Source organism: Schistocerca nitens, chromosome 1 (genome assembly GCF_023898315.1).
Source record: "Schistocerca nitens isolate TAMUIC-IGC-003100 chromosome 1, iqSchNite1.1, whole genome shotgun sequence".
Taxonomy (NCBI): domain Eukaryota; kingdom Metazoa; phylum Arthropoda; class Insecta; order Orthoptera; family Acrididae; genus Schistocerca; species Schistocerca nitens.
In genome coordinates, this window is record NC_064614.1 from 1125569339 (window position 1) to 1125595349 (window position 26011).

Genomic DNA, 26011 nt, shown 5'->3' on the forward strand with positions numbered 1-26011 from the left:
CACTCCATACAAACACTTTCAGAAACGACTTCCTGACACCTAAATCTATACTCGATGTTAATAAATTTCTCTTCTTGAGAAACGCTTTCCTTGCCATTGCCAGTCTACATTTTATATCCTCTCTACTTCGACCATCATCGGTTATTTTACTCCCTAAATAGCAAAACTCCTTTACTACTTTAAGTGTCTCATTTCCTAATCTAATTCCCTCAGCATCACCCGACTTAATTCGACCACATTCCATTATCCTTGTTTTGCTTTTGTTGATGTTCATCTTATATCCTCCTTTCAAGACACTGTCCATTCCGTTCAACTGCTCTTCCAAGTCCTTTGCTGTCTCTGACAGAATTACAATGTCATCGGCGAACCTCAAAGTTTTTACTTCTTCTCCATGAATTTTAATACCTACTCCGAATTTTTCTTTTGTTTCCTTTACTGCTTGCTCAATATACAGATTGAATAACATCGGGGAGAGGCTACAACCCTGTCTCACTCCTTTCCCAACCACTGCTTCCCTTTCATGCCCCTCGACTCTTATAACTGCTATCTGGTTTCTGTACAAATTGTAAATAGCCTTTCGCTCCTTGTATTTTACCCCTGCCAACATAGTATAGTAAAATGTGGCACATAGTAATCTGTACACCACAGGCACCACACATTGGAGGGTCCACTCACCAGTGCAAAAAGCCATGAGTCATAGAGCTGTGGTCTACACAAAGACGAGTAAGAAGGATGTTCCAATCATCAACAACTGCCCTCCAGGGCAGATGGCTGGGTTCAGCTTAAGTGAGCCTAAAAATGGTTCATCAACAGGAAGATGCCAAGTCCACAGGAGTGGACTTAGAACCAGTGGTAGGGTCATTGGTGGAGATGGGTATTTATATAGGTCCAGTGCATACTTGTTTTGCCAAGACACTGCTTCCAACCACTTACACCAAAATAAGGCGGCAGTCTGAAGGTGCAGCAACTGACCTGCTGTTACTGCAGTTGCCTTGGCTTTCTGCTGTGTCATTAGTACTGGAGGCACTGGCCCCCAGCCTGCAACTTGGAAACAGGCCATCAGTACTGCTGCATCTGATGGAACAGTATTTTGATGAGCTCTGTACTTGCTGTCTTTCATGGCCCTCTTGCAACAATTAGGCAGCACTGCGATTTTGCTCTGAAGTGCCGAAGAATAGTGCAGGCACTACAGGGGAACCAAAGTAGAATTTTGCAAAAATGTTGAAAGAGTATAAAAGCTAGTGTAAAAGCAAATAGTAATAGTCTCGAGTGGCAAGAGGAAATGGGACTATATACTGTAAAGTTGACAGATTATAGTGTCGGCGAATGGACAATGTTAATTAGCCTTTATATACCGAAGGACAAAATGAAAAAATTTATTACATGATAGCAAGGGCAATACAGAGTTGTAGAAATGATGTCACCAGTCAACATTAAGTTACAAATGCCAGCGCAGTCAACAACTGTTCATGTGGAGTGCATTAGACCTTTTATAGATGCTCTGGATGGCTTACCATAAGTGATGGCACATCTAGCACGATAGATGATAGTGGGCAAGAAGGCAGGAAAGAGACTGGAAGCTCGTGTACAGGCTGCACGAAAAATACCTTATGCACTCTGGTTCTGCAAATAAGTGACAAGGCTTATATTTATTGCTTGAGAATAGTTATTATATATTATTAATTATGTAACAGATACAGAGTATATAATAAAGTTTTGTGGTAAACTATGTTTTGCCCATATAGTTCTGCGGGACATGTGTACCAACATAACAAAGAAAGAGATTGATAATCGAATGTATGTTGTCCACGCAATTTGAAAAGTCACCTTACTTTTGGAACAGCCCTCGTAGGTATGAAGCAAATGGATAAAAACATACACATGCACACAGATGCCAGAAACAGTTATGGTAGAACTGAAGCCAGTATATAAAAATCTTTCAGATACTAAACTCGTGGAAAAATGTTCACATGAAGAAACACAGAACACGAGTGAAAGCTTCAAATGTTTGATTTGGGAACACTTGTCACAAACTGTTTTCATCGGCATGTCAGCTTTTCAGATTGGTGTGATGGATACCATAATACATTTTAATGATGGAGTAACAAGCCAATTAAAAACCATGAGCAGACTAGGCATCAAAACTGGGGACACCATGAAAAGTGCGCTGCTACAGTTGGAAATGCAACTTGTCGCTGAAGCTGAAAAAGTTGCTGAAAGCATGACAAAAGAGGACAGAACAACAAAGAAAAGAAAGAAAACTACAGAAGATGAAAAGGACAGTCAGAATCAACAAGATCATGGAGCTATAATGTTTTGACATGTTATCTTGGACAAGAAAATCACTTGCAAATCTTTAGTTTCAATTTCCCGTACTCAACGTTTTTGCATAATTTGCTATCATTATCTCATCCAATATTAAAGCTACAAGAACAAAATTGTGAATACTTCCCTACACAGTGAACCACATTAGTCAACAATGTATTAAATATTTTGAGATGGAGCATGTCATATGTTCTTCAATTATTTAGAGAGAAAATTGACTTCTAAAAACCATGTTTAAAAAAGTACATAAAACCACAAATTAGAAAATTTTCCTGGTTTACTGTTATAACAAGTTAATAATTAAAAGAATAAAATTTGTTCTGACCTTTTATTTTGAATAGCATAAATCTACAGTGTACCTAAAATAAAAATTACACGTAAATAAGCATGTACGATAAAAATCAATATTCACTCCACCAAGTATTCCACAGTTTTTAATTTTTCTTTCCACACAGAGGGCACAAAATACTTATTATTTAGTTAAAGTTTTGGAATATCTATTACAGTTTTTGAGAAATTAAATTTCAGAATACTCGTAAAAACTACAGGCCATGACATAAAAAAACATACACATTGAGACGAACAGAAATTATACTTTTATTCAAAGACAAGGTCCCATGGACATTATGAAACGTGGGAAATTGTTCTTAATAAGGAGTGGAAGGCAATACAAGCTCTGCAATGCGCTCCCATGGTGGCCACAAGGTTAATAAGGAGTTTCTGTGGTAGGGCGTTCCCATGCCTCCACCAGAGTGGTTGACAACTAATAAATGGTCGATGGTACATGTGGATGTGCTGCAATGTGTCTCTAATGCACTCCACATGTGCTCAAAAGTGGTTAGAGTCAGAGGAATGGACAGGCCAGTCCAGTCACCGAATTTCCTCTCATTCCAAGAACTGTTTTACCTGTACTGTTCAGTGCGGTCAGGTATTGTCACCCATAAACATGAAGTCAGGACCATATGCACTCCTGAAAACATGCACATGGGGAAGGGGTACAGTGTCACAATAACATTCGCCACTGATTGTACAATGTTCAACATGCCCACGCAACATTATGCCTCCCCAAACTGCAACACCGGGACTGCCAAAATGATCATGTTTGAGCAGTGTGCCTGGGCATATTATGTACCTTCATATGGCAAGAATTGGCAATGTGTTACGCACCCTGGAGCATTGTTGAATATTACTGTTATGGCAATCCAGATGCTATGGTAAGGGGAGGCGTAATGTTGCATAAGTGTACTGAGCCGTGCTGCAGCTCGTGTTGGTGCTGTTTGTAAGTTTCCGCCTTATTTTGGAGGCCAGATGGTATTGTTTAGTTGGCATGGTTGCGGTTGTTTGTCTTCTTCTTGTATTGACTGGCACCACTCAGTTACGCAAGCATTGCCTGTCCGCTAGTGGGAGCAGCGGCGGTTACCGATATGTAGTAATTGTTGCCCTATCTTTGGGGGCGATGTCGTTTTTTTTCCGGGTCATGTGAGTGGGCCAGTTTGGTTGGGGACTCAAGAGGAGCCAAGTCTGCGCAGTGCGAGAACATGCTTGGATCGCTGGGGCCATGCATGGGGACTGATGACCATAGATGTTAAGTCCCATAGTGCTCAGAGCCATTTTGAGCCACGCATGGACTGCTGGATCGAAGGCCTGTTGTCACGAGGGTGCACGACCTCGTCGTAAACTGGATCCTGCAAGTTTTAAGTTGAGTGGATTTGGATTCAAGTAGAGAAACATCCACCATTGTGAGATCTTGCAATTCTCCAGTGACTTGGGTTCGTGTTGCTGCTGGTAGTGTTGCCAAGGCGAAGAGCAGCGAGTGGAGTGCTTGGGGAAGACAGATCTGATTAGCTTTCCTGGACTTCTAATTAATATTTATTGCGTTCAGTTTGTTACTATTTGTTAAGTTCAACCAGTGGTATTTTTCCTGCCTTGTGGCCGCTAATGCCACAGTTACCTGCCCTGGGGGTTGGTGTATGTAACAGCAGTGTACGTTTCCTCGCCTTGCCGCTGCTGTCCGGTGAGGCATGTAGTTTTGACAGTTTTCTTGATTATAGGTTGGTTGGCAATTCTTCTACTCTGGTGGTAGTGACTCCTTTCTCGTTCTGGGTTCTCTAAGCACAATATTCTGTGGGCACAGTCCAGACAGCCGGTTCCAGCTTTGGCGTATTTTTACAATTTTGCATTTCGTTTATTGGACATCAGGTAGCCTCAGCAAGATCATCATTAGTTTCATTAGACTGCCACTAGTCTGAGTTACCATCTTGTGAAGTGAATGCAACTCTTGATGCCTATCTCATTGCTCGCGAAAGTGTTTTTTGCCAGACCTCCTCAAAGGTCGATTCCTGGAGCACCGTCTGTGGCCCTTGTTCTAAAAGGAGGTCTGATGGCCAGTAGTTCAGTGTAACGCTCCTTCAATCCATGCCTTCTGTGGGTATAATTTGCCTCGGTACCCTTTAAGGAACTTATGTACTGGTCCTTGTGTTTTATTATTGTATTATTTATTACAATACCTTGTAATGCCTACATTAAAGGTTATATACGTCTAGTTAATAGTTCTGGCCACCTTCTGGAATAAATCTAGCAGTGTAGTGTTCAGTGGATGTTAAGGGTTGTGTTACAAAGTTTACTATCATCTTATTTCACCCGTTTGGTGATCAGTTGCTTGTTTTTTTAATTAACCTTTGCTATTGTATTTGTTGTTTTACAGCAGGTTTCTAAATTTTTTTATATGTATTATTGCCATTCCTGGTGTGTAAGGCCTTCAGCTGTGATTGTGGTCATTTGCCTTAAAATTCTAATTTGGTATTTGTATTTTAGCAGTAAGCCTTAAAACCTTATTTACAGCCATTCCTGGCATCTGATGCCTTCTGCTGTGTTTGTGGTGTCCTACCTTTAATATTTTAATACCTGTAAGTTGTAAATAGCAGTGAATTCTTAAAAAATTCTTAATTTATTGCCATTCTTGGCGTGTAAGGCCTTCAGCCATGATTGTGGTCACTTGCCTTAAAATCCTAATTTGGTATTTGTATTTACGCAGTAAGCCTTTACTGGTATTCCTAGTGTCTAATGTCTTCTGCTGTTTTTGTGGTGACTTGCCTTTAGTATTTCAATACCTGTAATTTGTAAGTGGCAGCGAGTTTTAAACATTCCTGGCATGTAAAGCCTTCTGCGCAGATCACAGCGGCTTCCTTTTAAAACATTATCTGCTGTGTCTGTATTTAATGGTGATTTGCTAAATTGTAACTCACTGAAAACACTATTAATTACACAGTTGTTTATTCATTCATTAATAATGTGTGGTGTTTTTATTTATTGTTGAGTCTGGAATTACTGGTTTAAATTAAATTGTGAGTAACTGTAAAAGGCAACCAATAGTAACTGATCACAGCCCTGTCCATGATCGTAATCGAATCCTGCCTTCAAAAGGGCAAAGGTCCCAAGTTCGAGTCTCAGTCCGGCACACAGTTTTAATCTGACAGGAAGTTTCATATCAGCGCACACTCTGCTGCAGAGTGAAAATCTCATTCTGGAAACATCCCCTAGGCTGTGGCTAAGCCATGGCTCTGCAATATCCTTTCTTTCAGCAGTGCTAGTTCTGCAAGGTTCGCACGAGAGCTTCTGTAAAGTTTGGAAGGTAGGAGATGAGTTACTGGCAGAAGTAAAGCTGTGAGGACGGGGCGTGAGTCGTGCTTGGGTGGCTCAGTTGGTAGAGTACTTGCCCGCGAAAGGCAACGGTCCCGAGTTCGAGTCTCGGTCTTGCACACAGTTTTAATCTACCAGGAAGTTTCATATCAGCACACACTCTGCTACAGAGTGAAAATCTCATTCTGAATCCTGCCTTCCCCTGACTACCAGGTTTCATATACTGACCTCCAAATCTCTGGACACAGTACACTCACCAGTCAGCATTATTGTGTCACTTTACTCTTTCCCCATGTCTGTCTTTTCAGTGGTGCACTTGGTCCTACGTTAATGTTTGTGGATGACAATACCTCACCACACTGAACTGCACAGGTAGAGGAGCTCTTGGAATAAGAGGGTATTAGGTGAATGGACTGGCCTGCCAGTTACCCGGATTCAACCCTTTTCAGATGTGTGTGGAATGCATTTCAGAAACTATTTCACCAAGTCCACATGTACCAATGACCATTTAGTAGTTGTCAACTGCATTGGTGTAGGCCTGGAATGCCCAACCACAAGAACTCCTTAGTAACCTAGAGCCCAGCACTGGAGCATGTTGCAGAGCATGTACTGCCATCCATGGTGATTATACACCTTGTTAAGAATGATTCCCCACCTTTTTTAATGTCCAGGGGACCATTATAAATTGTGGTGACTTCGGTGTCTTTGAACAGAAGAATGATTCTATCCACTTCACTGAGTATTTGTTTCAGCTACCTTCTGTACTATACAGAAGCAGTTCTTCCTATCTGCGGCCAAAGTTTTATTGAGCCGTGTTACTTGGCAGTGACACATAATATAAACGTAACTTTTACCCTTAAGTTTTGCTCGCCAGTTTAGTTAGTAGCCAACGAACTATTTGGTTTACACTAAATTAGAATAAACACAATTGGAGAATATGTATTTTTATGTAACATGTGTTAAGATTTCCCCAGAGGTGTAAACAGGTCACAATCTGGAGACTGGAGTTCTTGAAGGGGAGAGGAGTGTTGCACCACAGCCTAGCCCAGTGTGACAAACTGCTCCTACATCATTTCACGCAGCCTAGCCCAATGTGACAAACTGCTCCTGTGTCATTTCAACAGAAAAACATCATAAAGAGAGCAGTGTCCACCAGTGCAGTAACTACATGACATGGCACATTATGCTTTCAGTAGACAAGGACACTTATTCATTGCACTGTAATGCAGAAGACGCCAGCCAGTGTCACTGAAAAACAAAACTGTGACACTTTAGAGCACCAATGCGGCTTCTGAAGGAGATGCCCAGACAGGAAAACCAAAGTGAATGAAGTCATAGTTGCCCAATGATTATGCCTGGCCACTCGTCTGTTGTGACTTACAGGCCAAGAATGCTGCCACTGGAGAGCTGGGGAAACAGTAGCCAGCCCAGCCCACATATATACCACCTAATTTAGACCCTGAGTCTCACTATGTTCAGTTGTGAACATTATGCCCAGTCACGCAGCCAGCACCAGCCAGTAACCAAGAGAAGAAGACCACTTGTAGTCAGAGATGAAGCAGCCAGCATCTACCTACAGACTTTTGCTACTGATAGTTCCAGACTCGTGCCTGAGCTAAGCCTGTATGTAGTTAACTTGGTGTCTTCACACCATTGGGTCAAGCACTGGTTGACTAACTCAAGGGATTTTCCCCCCGGACAGTTTAAAATATGTCATTGTCAAGCCTCTCTACAAAAAAGGGGACATCACAGATGTCATTAACTACCAGCCAGTATCCTTGCTTACAGAATTTTCAAAAAGCACCAAGAAAGTAATGTACTCAAGTGTGGTTAGCCATCTCAAGAGTAATGAGTCATTCCATTTCAAGTGGCCTAAGGGTCCCCACTTGACCACCTCCAATTTCGATGCAATTTTTACAGGATATACATATAGACCTTACATGAAGCACTGCCAAATTACAGCTTCATGAGTAGTATGGTGAGGCCAATAGCCACCTTTTCGTAAAGGATCGTTTTTTGACATTGCGACTGAAATGAATAAATGATCAAACCTGTCATGCTGAAACTTTGTGATCCTGTTCAACTTTTTGGGTACAATAGCTTAGTTGTAGTACAAAAAGTCAAACTATGGTAAATTCATCATAGTGTGCTATCAAAGTTGCTCATAAATCTTGTCATACCAAATTTTGGCTATATTTTGTTGCCTTGTATCTACTGAAAGAGTAACTTTCTGAAGCTAATACTTGAGTTATCTGCAGCCTGCCAGCATGTGATAAAGCTCTGCAAGTGGCACACAGATTGCTCAAATAATAACTGAGTTATCAAAGTTCAAAGTGTGCTAAAAATTTTAATTAGTCAATTTTGGCTCACATTCAAAAGGTCATATCTCAAAACGAATCACTCAAATTTGATTTTTCTCAGCACCACTGAAAAGAGCTCACCTTGTTTAATCAGAAAAAGTTGTTTTTATTTTGGAGACTTTGCATTTAAGAACAAACAAACTTATATTTTCATTACATTACATTTCTCAACATTGCGACTTACATGAATAAATGATCAACTTTGATTTACCATTTTCAGGATCTAAGAGACCTGTTATGCTGAAACTTTGTGATCCTATTCAACTTTTTGGGTACAATATTGTAGCTGTAAAACAAAAGGTCATACTATGGTATATTCATCATAGTGTGCTATCAAAGTGGCACATAAATCTTGTCGTACCAAATTTTAACTTTATTTTATTGCCTTGTATCTACTGAAAGAATAATTTTCTGAAACTGATACTTTAGTTATCTGCAACCTGTCAGCATGCAATAAAGCTCTGCAAGTGGCACCCACATTGCTCAAATAATAACTGAACTCACCTTGTCAGATCAGAAAAAGTTGTTTTTATTTTGGAGACAGACAAGTTTAGTGTCAACAATGGAGTTTGGTAACATGCTTCAACAATCAGTCTGAAGCACACTGTTGTGTAGTGAAGAGTGTTCAGATGTTGTGTGTGCCTTTTTAAATGATGTAAAGTGTGTTGTCATTACTGGATAAACATATTTTTTTGGTAAGTAAAAATTATTTCAAGATATGGGGTGTCTCTTTAGAAATGTTTATCAGGTTATTTAATTTGTTTCTGTTGCATTCTCAAGGAAGTTCCCATTATTTATGATTGTTTAATAGTTTTCAGTTGGAAATATGCACCACTTCTGCTTTAACTAATATTGAAACAAACGGCAATTGGAAGCATAAATTTAATTGTAGCGTAATGGATATCAATGAGGTTGCAGTACCATGTGTCATTGGTCTTGCAGATAATTCTGCATGTCATCTGAAAATGTACACGCATCAGCAAGGCTTCATTCCAATCAAAGAATTTTCAGTAGAGCAACAGGAATTAATAAACCAAATAAGTGAGATATGTCTTACTGAAAATGCACAAATATGCTTTCATCACATAGCAATACTTGTGGGCAAATATGACTTTCTACAGAGATCTTGTTGTAATCCTTCTGGCGCAAAGAACCATTCTGTTAAAAAGGGTTGCCTGATTGTCAATGTGGAAACAGCAAAATTATTTCAGGCCGTGACTAAGAGCAAAGTGAAACCTGGTCAGAAGATCTTTCCAACTTACAGAAAACAATTTTTAGCAAACAAAGCAGAAAAATCACAGTCAACTTCAAACCAGTCAGAAGATGAAGCATATCCAGAAGTACCAATCGATTCAAGTCTAACTGCTTTTGGGGTCTCCCCTCTAAAATTTCAGAGTATCAAAAAGGGATGTGAAAGGTTATGCAAAACGAAAAATAAGTGAAGCTCAAGAGGCAATTGTGAATAACATTGCTGCTGCTGGAGGATTCGCCCCAAAAGACATTCAAAGACCTAGTACAAGCAAGAGATGTCCTGATTGTAAAGATTATAAGCAGCTGATTAAAGAATTGAAAGAGAAATTGCAATTGTTAAGGCAGCCTGAAAAATTGCAAATACTGAGATTAGTACCACAAAGCCGGACTATAAAAGAGACAATGCAAGAAATTGGTGTTTCAGAGAGGATGGTAAAAGCAGCTAGGAAGTTACAGGAAGAAAATTGTGTATTAGCTCTGTCAAAGAACTAGTGTGGCAAGAAGATTCCAGATGCCATAAAAGAAAGAGTGGAAACATATTTTCAGAATGAAGAATTTAGCCGAATTTGTCCAGGTAAAAAAGACTGTGTATCAATTAGAATAGAAGGAAAGAATGTTTTGATGAAAAAATACCTTCTTCTGAATAATTTGAAAGAAATGTTTGCTGCATATCGACTTCAGCATGGGCTTGACATTGGATTTTCCAAATTCTACGAATTGAAGCCAAAATAGTACATCACTGTGGGTGCTGCAGGAACCCATTCAGTCTGTGTTTGCACTTTACACCAAAATGTGAAACGGATGCTTGCAAGCACTCCAATTAAAGAAGATTATAAGAGTCGGATTGCTAAAGCAGTGTGTGATTTTCATTGTTATGAAATCTGTCCGGGAAAAGAACTACTGGAACAGTTTTTAAGAAAGTCGTTTTGAAGACAGTGATTCAGATGATACCATTGAGTTCAAACAGTGGGTGCACGCTGATAGAGATACATTAGAAACCAAGCAGATGACCACCGAGGATTTGATTGAAGATTTGATTTCAAAAACTGACAAACTTTCCACTCATGATTATGTTGCAAAGCACCAGAGCAAGCACCTAAAATGCATAAAAGAAAACTGTAAGCCAACTAAACTGATCATATTAATGGACTTTGCTGAAAATTACTCCTTCATTGACCAGGATGCAGCTCAATGTTTTCACTGGAATAACAGCCAAGCAACTTTACACCCATTTGTTGTGTACTTCAGAAATAACTTGGGACATCAGCAGCATCAGCTACTGTATAATAAGTGACAGTATGAAACATGAGGTGCAATTGCTGCACATGCTTTTACATTGAAATTAATAGAAGATCTAAAGTGTCTCCATGGAAAAGTGACACACATTTACTACTTCAGTGATAGGTCAGCAGTGCAGTACAAAAACTTCAAAAATTTTCTGAATCTCTGCCACCATCAAAATGACTATGGAATCTCAGCTGAATGGAACTTTTTTTCTACAAGCCATGGAAAATCTCCATGTGATGGAATTGGAGGAACTGTAAAGTGCCTGGCACCAAGAGTAAGCCTTCAAACACCAACTGAGGACCGGATTTTGACACCAACTGATTTGTTTAAATACTGTACAAAGAATATCTGAGGAATCCAATTCATTTTTGTTTCAAAAGAAGAAACTGAAACATTAAAAACTGAGAAGGAACCAAGGTTCAAAAATGGCTGCACAGTATCAGGAACAAGAGATAATCACCATTTTGTGCCATTAAATGAAAAGCAAGTTTGTATTAGAAGAGTACCCAATTATACAAATTTTTTGTGGCAAATGATGACCAAAATCAAGCAACAGTTTCATTCAGAAATATTACAGCCTTACACCTGGGCCAATACATTGCCTGTACGTATGATGGAAAATGGTGGACTGGTGATGTGTCTGAAGTTTCAGAAGAAGAAAACGATGTTTTGGTCAGTTTCATGCACCCCAATGGACCTGCACATTCGTTCTATTGGCCAGCTAGGCAGGATGCTTGTTGGATTCCAAACCAACACATTATTTCTGTCATTCCAGCTCCATCAGCAACAAGAATGGGCCAACATCACAGCTTGTTAAATTTAACTGTAATTGCTATTAGTAACCAATTTCAGCAAATGAATTAATAAGAATTGAAATATTTGGCTTGGGAACAATAAAGAGTATGACTGGTACATGTATTTTTTAATGTAATATAAATATAAGTTTATATGGTACAACAAGATTTATGGGCCACTTGGATAGCATACTATGATGAATTTACCATAGTTTGACCTTTCGTTTTACATCTAAGATGTTGTACCCAAAAAGTTGAACAGGATCACAAAGTTTCAGTCCGACACGTCTCTTAGATCCTGAGTAATGGTAAATCAAAGTTGATCATTTATTCATTTAAGTCGCAATGTCGAGAAATGTAATGTAATGGAAATATAAGTTTATTTGTTCTTAAATGCAAAGTCCCCAAAATAAAAACAACTTTTTCTGATCAAACAATGTGAGCTCTTTTCAATGGTGCCGAGAAAAATCAAACTGGAGTGATCCCTTTTGAGATATGACCTTTTGAAAGTGAGCCAAAATTGACTGATTAAATTTTTTAGCACACTTTGAATTTCGATAACTCAGTTATTATTTAAGCAATCTGGGTGCCACTTGCAGTGCTTTATGACATGCTGGCAAGCTGCAGATAACTAAAGTATTAGCTTCAGAAAGTTACTCCTTCAGTAGATACAAGGCAATAAAGTATAGCCAAAATTTGATACGACAAGATTTATGAGCCACTTTGATAGCACACTATGATGAATTTACCATAGTTTGACCTTTTGTACTGCAACTAAGCTATTGTACCCAAAAAGTTGAACAGGATCACAAAGTTCAGCATGACAGGTCTCTTAGATCCTGAACAATGGTAAAACAAGGTTGATCATTTATTCATTTCAGTCGCAATGTCAAAAAATGAGTCTTTACGAAAAGGTGGCTAGTGGTCCCACCATAGTACTTATGAAGCTGTAATATGGCAGTGGTTCATGTAAGGTCTGTATGTACATCCTGTAAAAATTTCATCAAAATTGGACATGGTCGAGTGGGGAGCTTGTCTAAATTTAGGCCACTTGACATGGAATGACCCTAATGGGATACTTAGTAAATCACAGTTTGGATTTCAAAAATGCTGTTCTACTGAAACAGCAATATATAATTTCACTGTGCACACATAGAGTCTTTAAATAGCAAAATGTCACCAATAGGAATTTTCTGTGACTTATCCAAAGTGTTTGATTGTGTGAATCATGACATTATGTTACACAAATTACAATTCTGTGGTATAAATGGAACAGCAGACCAGTAGTTTAAGTCATATCTACACAATATGAAGCACAAAGTTTCTTCATATGGATTAAGTGATTTAATGAAGTTTCCCATTTAATCTAACTGGGGTGAAATTATGAGGGTGGTTTGAAAAGTTCTCGGAATCACTATGAGGGGTCAGCGCTAGTGCAACGAGTTGTTCACGTGATATTCATTGGACTGTTGCCTGTAAACATGTGCCATGTCAATGATGTTGGAAGAGAGCTGTGGCGGTGGCATGGCTCTGTTGTTGTTCCCACGTAGTGGATTCCAAAGATGGAAAAAAAAATCGAGATTCGCGCAGTGATTAAGTACTTCGTAAAGAAAGATATGAAAGCAAAGGACATTCATGCCAATTTCCAGAATACACTGAGGGACTCGGCTCCTTCATATTCAACTGTTTCCAAGTGGACTAATGAATTTAAATTCGGTTGGGAGAGCTTACATGATGATCAGCACAGTCGTCGGCCAAGATGTGTCACTACTCCAGAAACCATTGCAAAAGTGCACAAAATAGTCGTAGAGGATCGCCGATTGAAAGTGCATGAAATTGCTCATGCTTGTGAGATGTCATCTGAAAGGGTATATCTCACTTTAACTGAAGAATTAGAAACGAAAAAATTATCTGCAAGATGGGTGCTGCGACTCTTGACACCGGATCAAAACATGCACCATCGACATGGCAAAATTGCATGAACTAAGGTATGAATTGTCACCACACCTGCCTTATTCACCTGATATGGCTCTGTCAGACTTCCATCTTTTCCCAAAAGTGAAAATTTTTCTTGGTGGATGAAGATTCTCTTCTCATAGCCAGAGTTGACAACTATTTTTCAGGCCTGCAGGAAACTCATTTTCGAGATGGGATCAAGGCACTGGAACATCGTTGGACCAAGTGAATTAATCAACATGGAGACTACATTGAAAAATAAAAAATGTTTCACTGATGTAAGTACTTTTTTTCTATTCTGTCTGAAAACTTTTCAAACCACCCTCATACATTAGGTGTTCCACAGAGTTCTTCATATATGTGAATGACCTCCCTTCTTATCTGAGACAAGAAGCTAAACTGACACTGTTTGCTGATAATACAAGCATAATTATTAATCCAGTAAAAGAAATTCCAATAGAAAATTATACAAATAATGTCTTTGGAAAAGTTAGTGATTGATTTTATGCAAATGGGTTTGCTCTGAACTTTTAAAAAAACACAGTACATCCAATTTTCTACTGCAAGGAGTACAGTTCCTCCAATAAATATAGTAACACATCAACAGAAGCCATTAGCCAGGGAAGTGCATACTAAGTTTTTGGGTGTACACATATATGAGAATCTAAATTGGAAAATTCATGTTTTGGATCTCCTAAAGCGACTAGGTTCAGCTACTTTTGCAGTCAGAACAATTGCTAATTTTGAGGATATAGAAATTAGCAAGCTAACATACTTTGCATGCTTTCACTCTCTGATGTCATACGGAATATTTTGGGTAACTTAACACGTAGGCAAAAATTTTCACTGCTCAAAGGAAAGTGGTTAGAATAATGTGTAGAGCTCATAGTTGCACATCATGTAGGCACCTCTTTAAAAAGTTAGGAATTCTTACAACAGTTTTACAGTACATTTACTCAGTAATGAAATGTGTGCTCAACAACATGGACCAGTTTAAAAACAACAGTGACATTCACAATCATAATACCAGAAGAAAGAAAGACTTACACTATCCTCTACTTAACCTTCTTTTGGCACAGAAATGGGTAAAATGCTGCTGTAAAACTTCCTGATAAATTACCAGATGGAATAAAAGTCTGACAGACAAATAATAAATTGAAATCATATCTCCTTGGCAACTCCTTCTATACCACAGATGAATTCTTGAATAGGAATAAATAAATCTATACGTATTCCATTGATATAATATATGCATTTTGTGCCATTTAAGGGAAGTGAGTAGGTAATAAAAATTTTAAATTTAAAAAAAAAATGCACTTGACACATTCCACATCATAACGATTTCCGTGAGGATGATCAATGGAACATGTAACTAATTAACTAACTTTTGCTAATGCCTACCTCCCTGGTGAGCCGTGGGTTCAAGTCTGGGCCATCTAACTGCCCAGCTGCACTGTCCCTGTCCACCATTTTCAAAATGGCGTTCGCGCAATGTCATTTTCGAGGCCTGTATCTCGGGGCAGGAATTATTTTGGAGAAAACAAAAAAATACGCATTTCTTTAAGTGTGAACCATGAGGAAATCCTTCAGTTTGGATTTGCAAAAATGAGTATTACTGTTAAGGTTTCTTCCACGGTATTGCAGATTATGTTCAAGGGATAGGAAAATAGTGGAACAGGAAGGGAAGATTAGAGTCCCTCAGGCTGAACTGGATAGTACTATGGATGAACTGATGAGGTTAAGGGGGGAGGAGGGTGAAGACAGGTGGGAAGTGGTAGCAAGGAACAGGGGCCACAGAAAGAGAACAGTATCAGACAGTTTCATCATTGGCACAAACAATAGATTTGCACAGTCAGCTAAGGAAGGGGCTCAAGTAGATGTAAGTGTAGTCAGCACTCAACAGACTTTCACTAGGAAACCAACTGTCGCAAAAAAAAGTAGAAAGTAGGAGGAAAGTTCTGTTGTTAGGTAGTAGCCATGGAAGAGGTGTGAGCCAAATTTTGCAGGAAAAATTAGGTGACAGGTACCAGGTCACAAGTATTTTCAAGCCCAGTGCATGTCTTAGCCAAGTGATAGGGGATGGAGGATCATTGTGCAAAGGTTTTACAAAGCAGGATCATGTTGTGGTAGTGTGTGGAGTGTGAAACAGTACTGACAGGGATCAGGGCTACAATATTGAGTGTGACCTGGTAAAAATGGTTCAAATGGCTCTGAGCACTGTGCAACTTAACTTCTGAGGTCATCAGTCGCCTAGAACTTAGAACTAATTAAACCTAACTAACCTAAGGCCATCACACACATCCCTGCCCGAGGTAGGATTCGAACCTGCGACCATAGCGGTCGCTCGGCTCCAGACTGTAGCGCCCAGAACCGCACGGCCACTCCGGCAGGCTGACCTGGTAAAAACAGCATCTGCAATGAACCACACAAATGGTGGCTTCGTTCCTGCTTTCATGCAGTATGACCAGCCCCAATTGAACAGCTCTGTCGGGAGGGTCAATATGGAGCTAGATCAGCTGCTTCGGGCGGCTACTTTGTCAAGCATAGGTTTGGTTCCTGTCGATGGTGTTGGTAGATGGGACTTCACAAGACATGGCCTGCATCTCAATAGGAAAGGGAAGGGTGAACTGGATGGGATATAGCGAAATCTTTAGGGAGGGAGGGGGACACTGAAACTCATGGGAGTACTTTTTTAGGCTAAGATCAGTATCCAATCATCCTACATTGATTGAAATGAAGCTTAATGAAAAGTTCAGACAGGCAGGTACTAGAGATGTGAAAATATCACAAGATTCTCATAACAATAATGTTAGTATGTCACAAGATTCACATAAAGGCACAGTAAAAAATACGGTTAATATATTTAATCAGAATATCAGAGGATTAAAAAAACAAAGTAAATGAGCTTCTTGTTTGTATAGAAGATTTGGAAACAGAGGGTGGAATAGATGTACTATGCCTGTCTGAACGTCATATAGTCACAGGTAAGTGGAGACACTATGGAGAGAGGAGGAGTTGCCATATATGTTAAAATCAGTCATAGTGTGAAAAATTATATATTAACGACTTGTCACTCTATATTCATGAAGATGCAAAGTTAGTTGAAGATGCAAAGTTAGTTCTTTTTGCTGATGATACAAGTATAGTAATCACACCCAAGAAGCAAGAATCAGCTGAGGAAATTGCGAATAAAGTCTTTCAGAAAATTATTAAGTGGTTCTCTGCAAATGGACTCTCACTGAATTTTGAGAAAACACAGTTTATACAATTCTGTACACTAAATGGCTTAACACCGTTGATAAATATAGACTATGAATGGAAGTCTCTTGCTACGGTAGAATACTCAAAATTTTTGGGTGTGTGTATTGATGAGAAATTGAATTGGAAGAAACACATCGAAGATCTGCTGAAACGGTTAGGTTCAGCTACTTATGCTATTAGGGTTATTGCAAATTTTGGTGATAAACATACCAGTAAATTAGCCTACTATGCCTATTTCCATACACTGCTTTCATGTGGAGCCATATTTTGGGGCAATTCGTCATTACGAGAGAGAGTATTCCTTGTACAAAAGCTTGTAATCAGAATAATAGCTGGAGTCCACCCAAGATCACCTTCCAGACATTTATTTAAGGAACTCGGGATATTCACAGTACCTTTGCATTACATATATTCACTTATGAAATTTGCCATTAATAACCCATCCCAAATGAAAAATAACAGCGAAGTGCATAGCTACAACACTAGAAGAAAGGATGATATTCACTATTCTGGATTACATCTCAATTTGGCAAAGAAAGGGGTGAATTATGCTTCCACAAAAATCTTTGGTCATTTACCAAATCATATTAAAAGTCTGACAGATAGCCAACCAACATTTAAAAGCAAATTAAAAGAATTTCTGAATAACAACTCCTTCTACTCAATAGATCAATTCTTAGATATGAAGTAGTAACTGTAAAAAAACTAATTATTTTGTGTAAAGAAAATTTATGTTAAAGTGACATGTGCCACATCATTACGAAATGTCATATTCATGATCCATAGAACAAGGATTAATGTATGTGTATGTATGTAATATTTTTTAATTATTGTGGTAACTTATTGACAATGGATGCAGCAGAATACTGTATGCACTTCTGCACAAGAATCACTCTTGTAGAATGGTGTAATCTGTGCTTTATTCCAATTAGTGGGCACAGGGATTGTTTCAAGGGATCAACGGTACATTATCATTAAAATAGGAGTGAACTCAGCTGCAAGTTCTGCATAGAATCTGACAGGAATTCCATCAGGTCTTGGAGCCTTGTTCAATTTCAGCAATTTTACCTGTTTTTAACAGCCACTTACACTAATGCCTATATCGCTCATCTTTGCAATGGAAGAAGTAAATTAGGACAGTACTCGCTCTGTATTAGTAGAGCAACAAATGACAATGGAATTTTTGCTTTGCTGCAGTTGTTCTCAACCAACCAATGTTTTAGTCCACATACAGCGGTTTTTCGGATATGTGCACAACATGAGTAAAACTGTGTCTGCATGCTTCATTAACTTAAGATATTTCTTGCTGGTGCCCTGTAAACTGACAACACAACCATCTTGTGTGTTTCCACATCTACTACTGTTGCAGAGTATTCAAACAGCTGTTCAACATAATGCAGTATTATTCATTAATCTGAAGGGCCTCGAGCCTAATTCCTCCTTTTGGTTACAAATACGGCTATAACAGTAGCCACTAGTTAATATTGCTTCTAGTGTTCAAATGATAGGTATTAAGTGAATCTTCCTTGAGTCCCATCATTTTGTCAAAGCTGAAGAGTTTTGTTTTGATAGTAGCTGTTTCAAATGTAGCTATATTTACTGTGTGCTACTGTCTTTAATGTGAATTTATTTTATAAAGACTTACAAGACGAACTGGAAATCTCTGGGATTGTATTAATGTAGCTTTGATCAACTGGATGCATCATGATTCTCTGGCAAGCAACCTCTCACCAGAAGAATTCAGATGTAAATAGTGCCATGTATGATGTGACCAAGTGAAGGACAATGCAGGAGTTACACTATGACAACCACTATTTTGCACTTGCCTCTAATGTCAGTGTGCTGGTGTTTTACATGCTATGTGTTTCAGGTTTAAATGCTATACTTATTTTCATTTATTCATTTACCATTAGAAGTGATAGCAATGTGTATAGTGTTTTAGTGAAAATTAGGCTTCTTTGGTTTTGCAGGTATGTGTTAATTTATCGGGAAATTCTCTTTATATTATTTTTGATCCAAGGTAGATAGAAAATTTTAAAAATAATTTAGTGCTATTACTTTTACTGTTATTTAAAGCTTTCCTTATTTGTGTGAACATATTTTAGTATGTATTTCAATTATTTATTTCCAGGATGATTTCATGTTATGCACATAACACTTGTCCACAGAAGCAATCAGAAAAGTCTGAAAGAGCTAGAGAAAATAAACAGATAAATCTCTTCTGCTAGCTATGCTTATGATTTCTGAATGATCCCAAAAAGCCTGTTACATCTAGGTTAGTTAAACTAGATGCAGGATTTGATTCCATGAAAACAACTCAAAAAGAGCTATCCCTGTTCTTCCTGGTCAATAGAATATTTTGTTACATGAAAGTAATTATTTAGCATGGAGAATTTATGAATAAACCCTAGCAAGTTGAAGCGTGCATTACATGTTCCAGAAACTATTGCTGAAAGAAAGATACTTTTTATGTGAGCTGTTAAGAATGGATCATTTTTAACTAACTCAATTGACCCCAAGAAATTGCTATCTTTTCAACCAAATGAAATTTGCCTTTTAGGGGAAGTAGCAATCAGTTAGGAGAGCCATAATGGTAACTTCATAGAGTTAATTGAGTTGTTGGCTAAACATGACCCATTTCTAAGAGATTATACAATTTTCCCCCCCCATGAACCATGGACCTTGCCGTTGGTGGGGAGGCTTGCGTGCCTCAGCGATACAGATGGCCTTACCGTAGGTGCAACCACAACGGAGGGGTATTTGTTGAGAGGCCAGACAAACATGTGGTTCCTGAAGAGGGGCAGCAGCCTTTTCAGTAGTTGCAGGGGCAACAGTCTGGATGATTGACTGATCTGGCCTTGTAACATTAACCAAAACGGCCTTGCTGTGCTGGTACTGCGAATGGATGAAAGCAAGCGGAAACTACAGCCGTAATTTTTCCCGAGGACATGCAGCTTTACTGTATGATTAAATGATGATGGCGTCCTCTTGGGTAAAATATTCCGGAGGTAAAATAGTCCCCCATTCGGATCTCCGGGTGGGGACTACTCAAGAGGACGTCGTTATCAGGAGAAAGAAAACTGGCGTTCTACGGATCGGAGCGTGGAATGTCAGATCCCTTAATCGGGCAGGTAGGTTAGAAAATTTAAAAAGGGAAATGGATAGATTAAGGTTAGATATAGTGGGAATTAGTGAAGTTCAGTGGCAGGAGGAACAAGACTTTTGGTCAGGTGATTACAAGGTTATAAATACAAAATCAAATAGGGGTAATGCAGGAGTAGGTTTAATAATGAATAAAAAATTGGCGTGCGGATAAACTACTACAAACAGCATAGTGAACGCATTATTGTGGCCAAGATACACACAAAGCCCATGCCTACTACAGTAGTACAAGTTTATATGCCAACTAGCTCTGCAGATGATGAAGAAATTGATGAAATGTATGATGAGATAAAAGAAATTATTCAGGTAGTGAAGGGAGACGAAAATTTAATAGTCATGGGTGACTGGAATTCGAGAGTAGGAAAAGGGAGAGAAGGAAACATAGTAGGTGAATATGGATTGGGGGGAAGAAATGAAAGAGGAAGCCGCCTTGTAGAATTTTGCACAGAGCATAACCTAATCATAGCTAACACTTGGTTCAAGAATCATAAAAGAAGGTTGTATACCTGGAAGAATCCTGGAGATACTAAAAGGTATCAGATGGATTATATAATGGTAAGACAGAGATTTAGGAACCAGGTTTTAATTTGTAAGACATTTCCAGGGGCAGATGTGGATTCTGACCACAATCTATTGGTTATGATCTGCAGATTGAAACTGAATAAACTGCAAAAAGGTGGGAATTTAAGGATATGGGACCTGGATAAACTGAAAGAACCAGAGGTTGTAGAGAGTTTCAGGGAGAGCATAAGGGAACAATTGACAGGAATGGGGGAAAGAAATACAGTAGAAGAAGAATGGGTAGCTCTGAGGGATGAAGTAGTGAAGGCAGCAGATGATCAAGTAGGTAAAAAGACGAGGGCTAATAGAAATCCTTGGGTAACAGAAGAAATATTGAATTTAATTGCTGAAAGGAGAAAATATAAAAATGCAGTTAATGAAGCAGGCAAAAACGAATACAAACGTCTCAAAAATGAAATCGACAGGAAGTGCAAAATGGCTAAGCAGGGATGGCTAGAGGACAAATGTAAGGATGTAGAGGCTTGTCTCACTAGGGGTAAGATAGATACTGCCTACAGGAAAATTAAAGAGACCTTGGGAGAGAAGAGAACCACTTGTATGAATATCAAGAGCTCAGATGGCAACCCAGTTCTAAGCAAAGAAGGGAAGGCAGAAAGGTGGAAGGAGTGTATAGAGGGTTTATACAAGGGCGAAGTACTTGAGGACAATATTATGGAAATGGAAGAGGATGTAGATGAAGACGAAATGGGAGATATGAGACTGCGTGAAGAGTTTGACAGAGAACTGAGTCGAAACAAGGCCCCCGGAGTAGACAACATTCCATTAGAACTACTGACAACCTTGGGAGAGCCAGTCCTGGTGAGCAAGATGTATGAGACAGGTGAAGTACCCTCAGACTTCAAGAAAAATATAATAATTCCAACCCCAAGGAAAGCAGGTGTTGACAGATGTGAAAATTACCGAACTATCAGTTTAATAAGTCACAGCGGCAAAATACTAACGCGAATTCTTTACAGACGAATGGAAAAACTGGTAGAAACGGACCTCGGGGAAGATCAGTTTGGATTCCGTAGAAATGCTGGAACACGTGAGGCAATACTAACCTTACAACTTATCTTAGAAGGAAGATTAAGAAAAGGCAAACCTACGTTTCTAGCATTTATAGACTTAGAGAAAGCTTTTGACAATGTTAACTGGAATACTCTCTTTCAAATTCTGAAGGTGGCAGGGGTAAAATACAGGGAGCAAAAGGCTATTTACAATTTGTACAGAAACCAGATGGCAGTTGTAAGAGTCGAGGGGCATGAAATGCAAGCAGTGGTTGGGAAAGGAGTGAGACAGGGTTGTAGCCTCTCCCCGATATTATTCAATCTGTATATTGCGCAAGCAGTAAAGGAAACAAAAGAAAAATTCAGAGTAGGCATTAAAATTCATGGAGAAGAAGTAAAAACTTTGAGGTTCGCCGATGACATTGTAATTCTGTCAGAGACAGCAAAAGACTTGGAAGAGCAGCTGAACAGAATGGACAGTGTCTTGAAAGGATATAAGATGAACATCAACAAAAGCAAAACGAGGATAATGGAATGTAGTCAAATTAAATCGGGTGATGCTGAGGGAATTAGATTAGGAAATGAGACACTTAAAGTAGTAAAGGAGTTTTGCTATTTAGGGAGTAAAATAACTGATGATGGTCGAAGTAGAGAGGATATAAAATGTAGACTGGCAATGGCAAGGAATGCGTTTCTGAAGAAGAGAAATTTGTTAACATTGAGTATAGATTTAAGTGGCAGCAAGTCGTTTCTGAGAGTATTTGTATGGAGTGTAGCCATGTATGGAAGTGAAACATGGACGATAACTAGTGTGGACAAGAAGAGAATAGAAGCTTTCGAAATGTGGTGCTACAGAAGAATGCTGAAGATAAGGTGGGTAGATCACGTAACTAATGAGGAGGTATTGAATAGGATTGGGGAGAAGAGACGTTTGTGGTACAACTTGACTAGAAGAAGGGATCGGTTGGTAGGACATGTTTTGAGGCATCAAGGGATCACAAATTTAGCATTGGAGGGCAGCGTGGAGGGTAAAAATCGTAGAGGGAGACCAAGAGATGAATACACTAAGCAGATTCAGAAGGATGTAGGTTGCAGTAGGTACTGGGAGATGAAGAAGCTTGCACAGGATAGAGTAGCATGGAGAGCTGCATCAAACCAGTCTCAGGACTGAAGACCACAACAACAACAACAACAACAACATATACAATTTACGTTAAAAGCTGTCACGAGAAACATGAAAAGATTGTGCTCTTATTATCTTGGAGAGCAAAAGATGAGCTTTTATCTTTGTGTACAGATAATGTATAAAAGAAAATTTTAGAAGAAAGGCAGGAAGCTCTGTTTTTCATTTATCTGCATTGCTACTCCTGATGTGTTTTGCCAGCAAACATAAAAAATTTAGTTACAAATAAAGATCAGTTTGAAAGGGGCCTGAAAGACTTACTAGTGGCCAACTCTTTCTACTCCATTGACGAATTTTGTAATAGAAACAAATGATGTATTGTATATATTCTACTATTAGTATTGTTATTTCAGCTTTAAAAAAAATGACATGTTCCAAATCCACGAGGATCTCCTCAGTATGGATCTATGGAACGAAAAACTAATCTAATCTAATCATGTGTCTAAGACTGAACTGAATATTCTGATTTTAAGGTTGTGAAATGGAAATAAACTGGAAATGTGGAGTTTCTGAAATATTTTGATTTACAGAAGAAGACAAGTGATGCAATTAGTAATGCTATTGTAGACACATTTAACAAGCATGAAATTGATTTACAGCACTGTTGTTGCCAGTGGACACAAAAAATGTATGCAAGCAAAAGTTAGAGACATTTATTTGCTGGTCGCATTATCTCCTTGTGCAGCAACTGAGCGAGGTGGCGCAGTGGCTAGCACACTGCACTCGCATTCGGGAGGACGACGGTTCAATCCCGCGTCAGGCCATCCTGATTTAGGTTTTCCGTGATTTCCCTAAATCGCTCTAGGCAAATGCCAGGATGATTCCTTTGAACGGGCATGGCTGACTTCCTTCCCTAATCCGATGAGACCGATGACCTCGCTGTCTGGTCTTCTCCCCGAAACAACCCTTGAGCAGCTCATATACAGCACTTAGTAGGATTACACGCACAAGAAGTAATGAAGTAGAAGGTGCATTCTTCAGCTGTCTGAACCAGCTGTACAACTTCTTCAGTACAAGCACACAGAGATGGAAAAGGTTATTAAAGATACATTGGCCGTCCATCTCTTCACAGCCTGTCCGAAACAGTATGGAGTAAAAGGTGTGTAGCAGTGAAGCCTATAGCAGAAGTACTACAAAACACAAAAATTCGACTCAGTTTGTGTTATGACTTGCTGATCAATTATTTCGCCTGGTTTTGTAACACTGATTTTCTTGCATGTTTAGAGAGACATTTTATACCCTGTAACTATAGGAAAATTGATTCGGCAGTGAAAGATATTTCCCTTGGCATTTCAATGAAAGATATTAAAGCCCTTATGATTACAATAGATAAGGATTAAAGAGCTCTCAGGCGAAAATTTTTAAACAGAGCTAAAAAAAATGGCTACTGTAATTGGAATTGAGACAGGTTGTTTTTTTCCAAAAACAGAATGGAAAATGAAGGTTTTCTTTTATGAATCTCACACTCTCCCAGATGAAACTGAAATGCATCAACTCAAAAAAAGGTTTTTGTTGTGATCATAAACAAAATTGTTTCTCCGATGAGTTCTCTGTACGAAGAAATAGGAACTTCTGAAGCCATTCTCAGAATAAATACAGCTTTGGATGATACTTACATGATTAAGAAATAAGCTAGAACCTATCGTAATGATGCGAGCGATAAGCTTATCAAAGAAATACAAATGATTGTTAGTGAGTGCAGATACTTTTCCTGCATTCACAAAGACAACAAAAAACAAAGGGCTTGCATTCCTTTTTCCAAATGAAATTTGTAAGTTGTGGTCACAACCTCATTCTCTTCAACTTTGCACTGCACTCATGATTTCACTACCCTAACAGTGATAGGCCTAGTTGCTTCATGTGAGACAGGATTTAGTATGAATAATTAGTTTGATCTTCACTACTCTGGGTTAAATCTGACTTTGGCATTGAAAGGGGTGAATTATGCTTGTCGTTTGCCAAATAGCATTAAAAGTCTGACAGACAGCCAATCAATTTTTAAAAACAAATTAAAGGAATTTCTGAACGACAAGTCCTTCTACACATGATGAGTTTTTCGATATTAAGTGTGACTGTAAAGGAAAAAAAAATTATTTTCCGTAAAGAAAAAAACTTTGACATGTTCGACATCATTATGAAATGACTTATTCATGATCTATGGAACAAGTATTAATGTTTGTATGTATGTAGCATTAATCAAAATTCATTTTACGATCAACCTGAGAGACTTCACCCATTAACTTGCTTCTAAAATGAGATCAGTTGTGTAGTGGGTAACTTCATCAGCTGCTAGAAAAGAAGTTTCTGTGTTTCATTTATTTATTCGTGTGCCATTGATATAGTATACAAAAGAACTGCACAGATTACGAAACGGGTGTTCCTTCTACAGTTGTTCGAAATCGTTGAGCTGACACGAACAGTTTCAACTGGAATTTTAAATTAAGTTAACGAAGCAGGCTGCAAATGTTTCTCACTATATGTTACGTTGTTTCTTTCAATAATTATTATTATACTGTATCTATTCCAATATGTGACATTCAACAATTAAATTGTGACAGTCCACTGACCAGGCATCATTTATTTACTGACCCAATGCTATACGATGTACCGTACTGAATAATCAATGTTTGCGATAATGAACTCCTTTAGGCTGAGTAGGCTTGCGGGGCACTTAACAAAAGTTTGTCTAGGATTACGTGAAATCTAACGGGTCACAGCTGTCGTTAATAACTACTATAGCTAAACAATTTAAGTCAATCGTATGACTCTGCAGTTATTTTAAGCACAACTAATATTTTTATAATCATTTCAGTGACACAACACCAATAACTGAATTACTGTATAGTACTAATAATGACATAAACTTGTAATTAAACTTGGCATTTGTTAACCAAGTTATTGTGACGTATTTTCTCACTTGAAACACACGCCGTATTGTCTCTTAGGTAAAGTTACGTTAAAGTTCATGCCTGCAAATCACTGCAACTAAATGTCATCTGTACTAATATTGTTACCTGCAGCGTCATAACTACAATAGCGAACAGCTAATTTGCGAAGGACTTCAATAGTAAAAAGTTCTTTCTCGCGTCAACAGTCGGATACGTAAGCCACAGTAATTACATGCTTGCACATTGTACCCGTAATTTGTAAGTTTCTAGAGTACCACAAAGTTTTAATTTACAGACGTGCCATTTCCCGATGTTTTATTGCAGGAAATAATGC

General features: G+C 38.6%; 1 protein-coding gene across 2 annotated transcripts in view; it reads right to left on the reverse strand.

Moving 5' to 3' along the window:
* Positions 1-25833, reverse strand: part of LOC126238586 (UBX domain-containing protein 11-like) — a 197813-nt gene extending 171980 nt beyond the window's left edge. The window contains exon 1 of one of the 2 annotated variants that reach the window (XM_049947801.1): positions 25804-25833. Coding sequence is in view for 1 of the 2 variants with exons in the window: in XM_049947800.1 (XP_049803757.1) it covers positions 1515-1531 (17 nt within the window). In the remaining variant the exon portion in view is untranslated. Of the gene's footprint in view, positions 1-1514; positions 1620-25803 lie in introns of those variants that run through there. The other variant, XM_049947800.1, reaches the window with a different exon arrangement.
* Between the last annotated feature and the right edge of the window lie 178 nt (positions 25834-26011).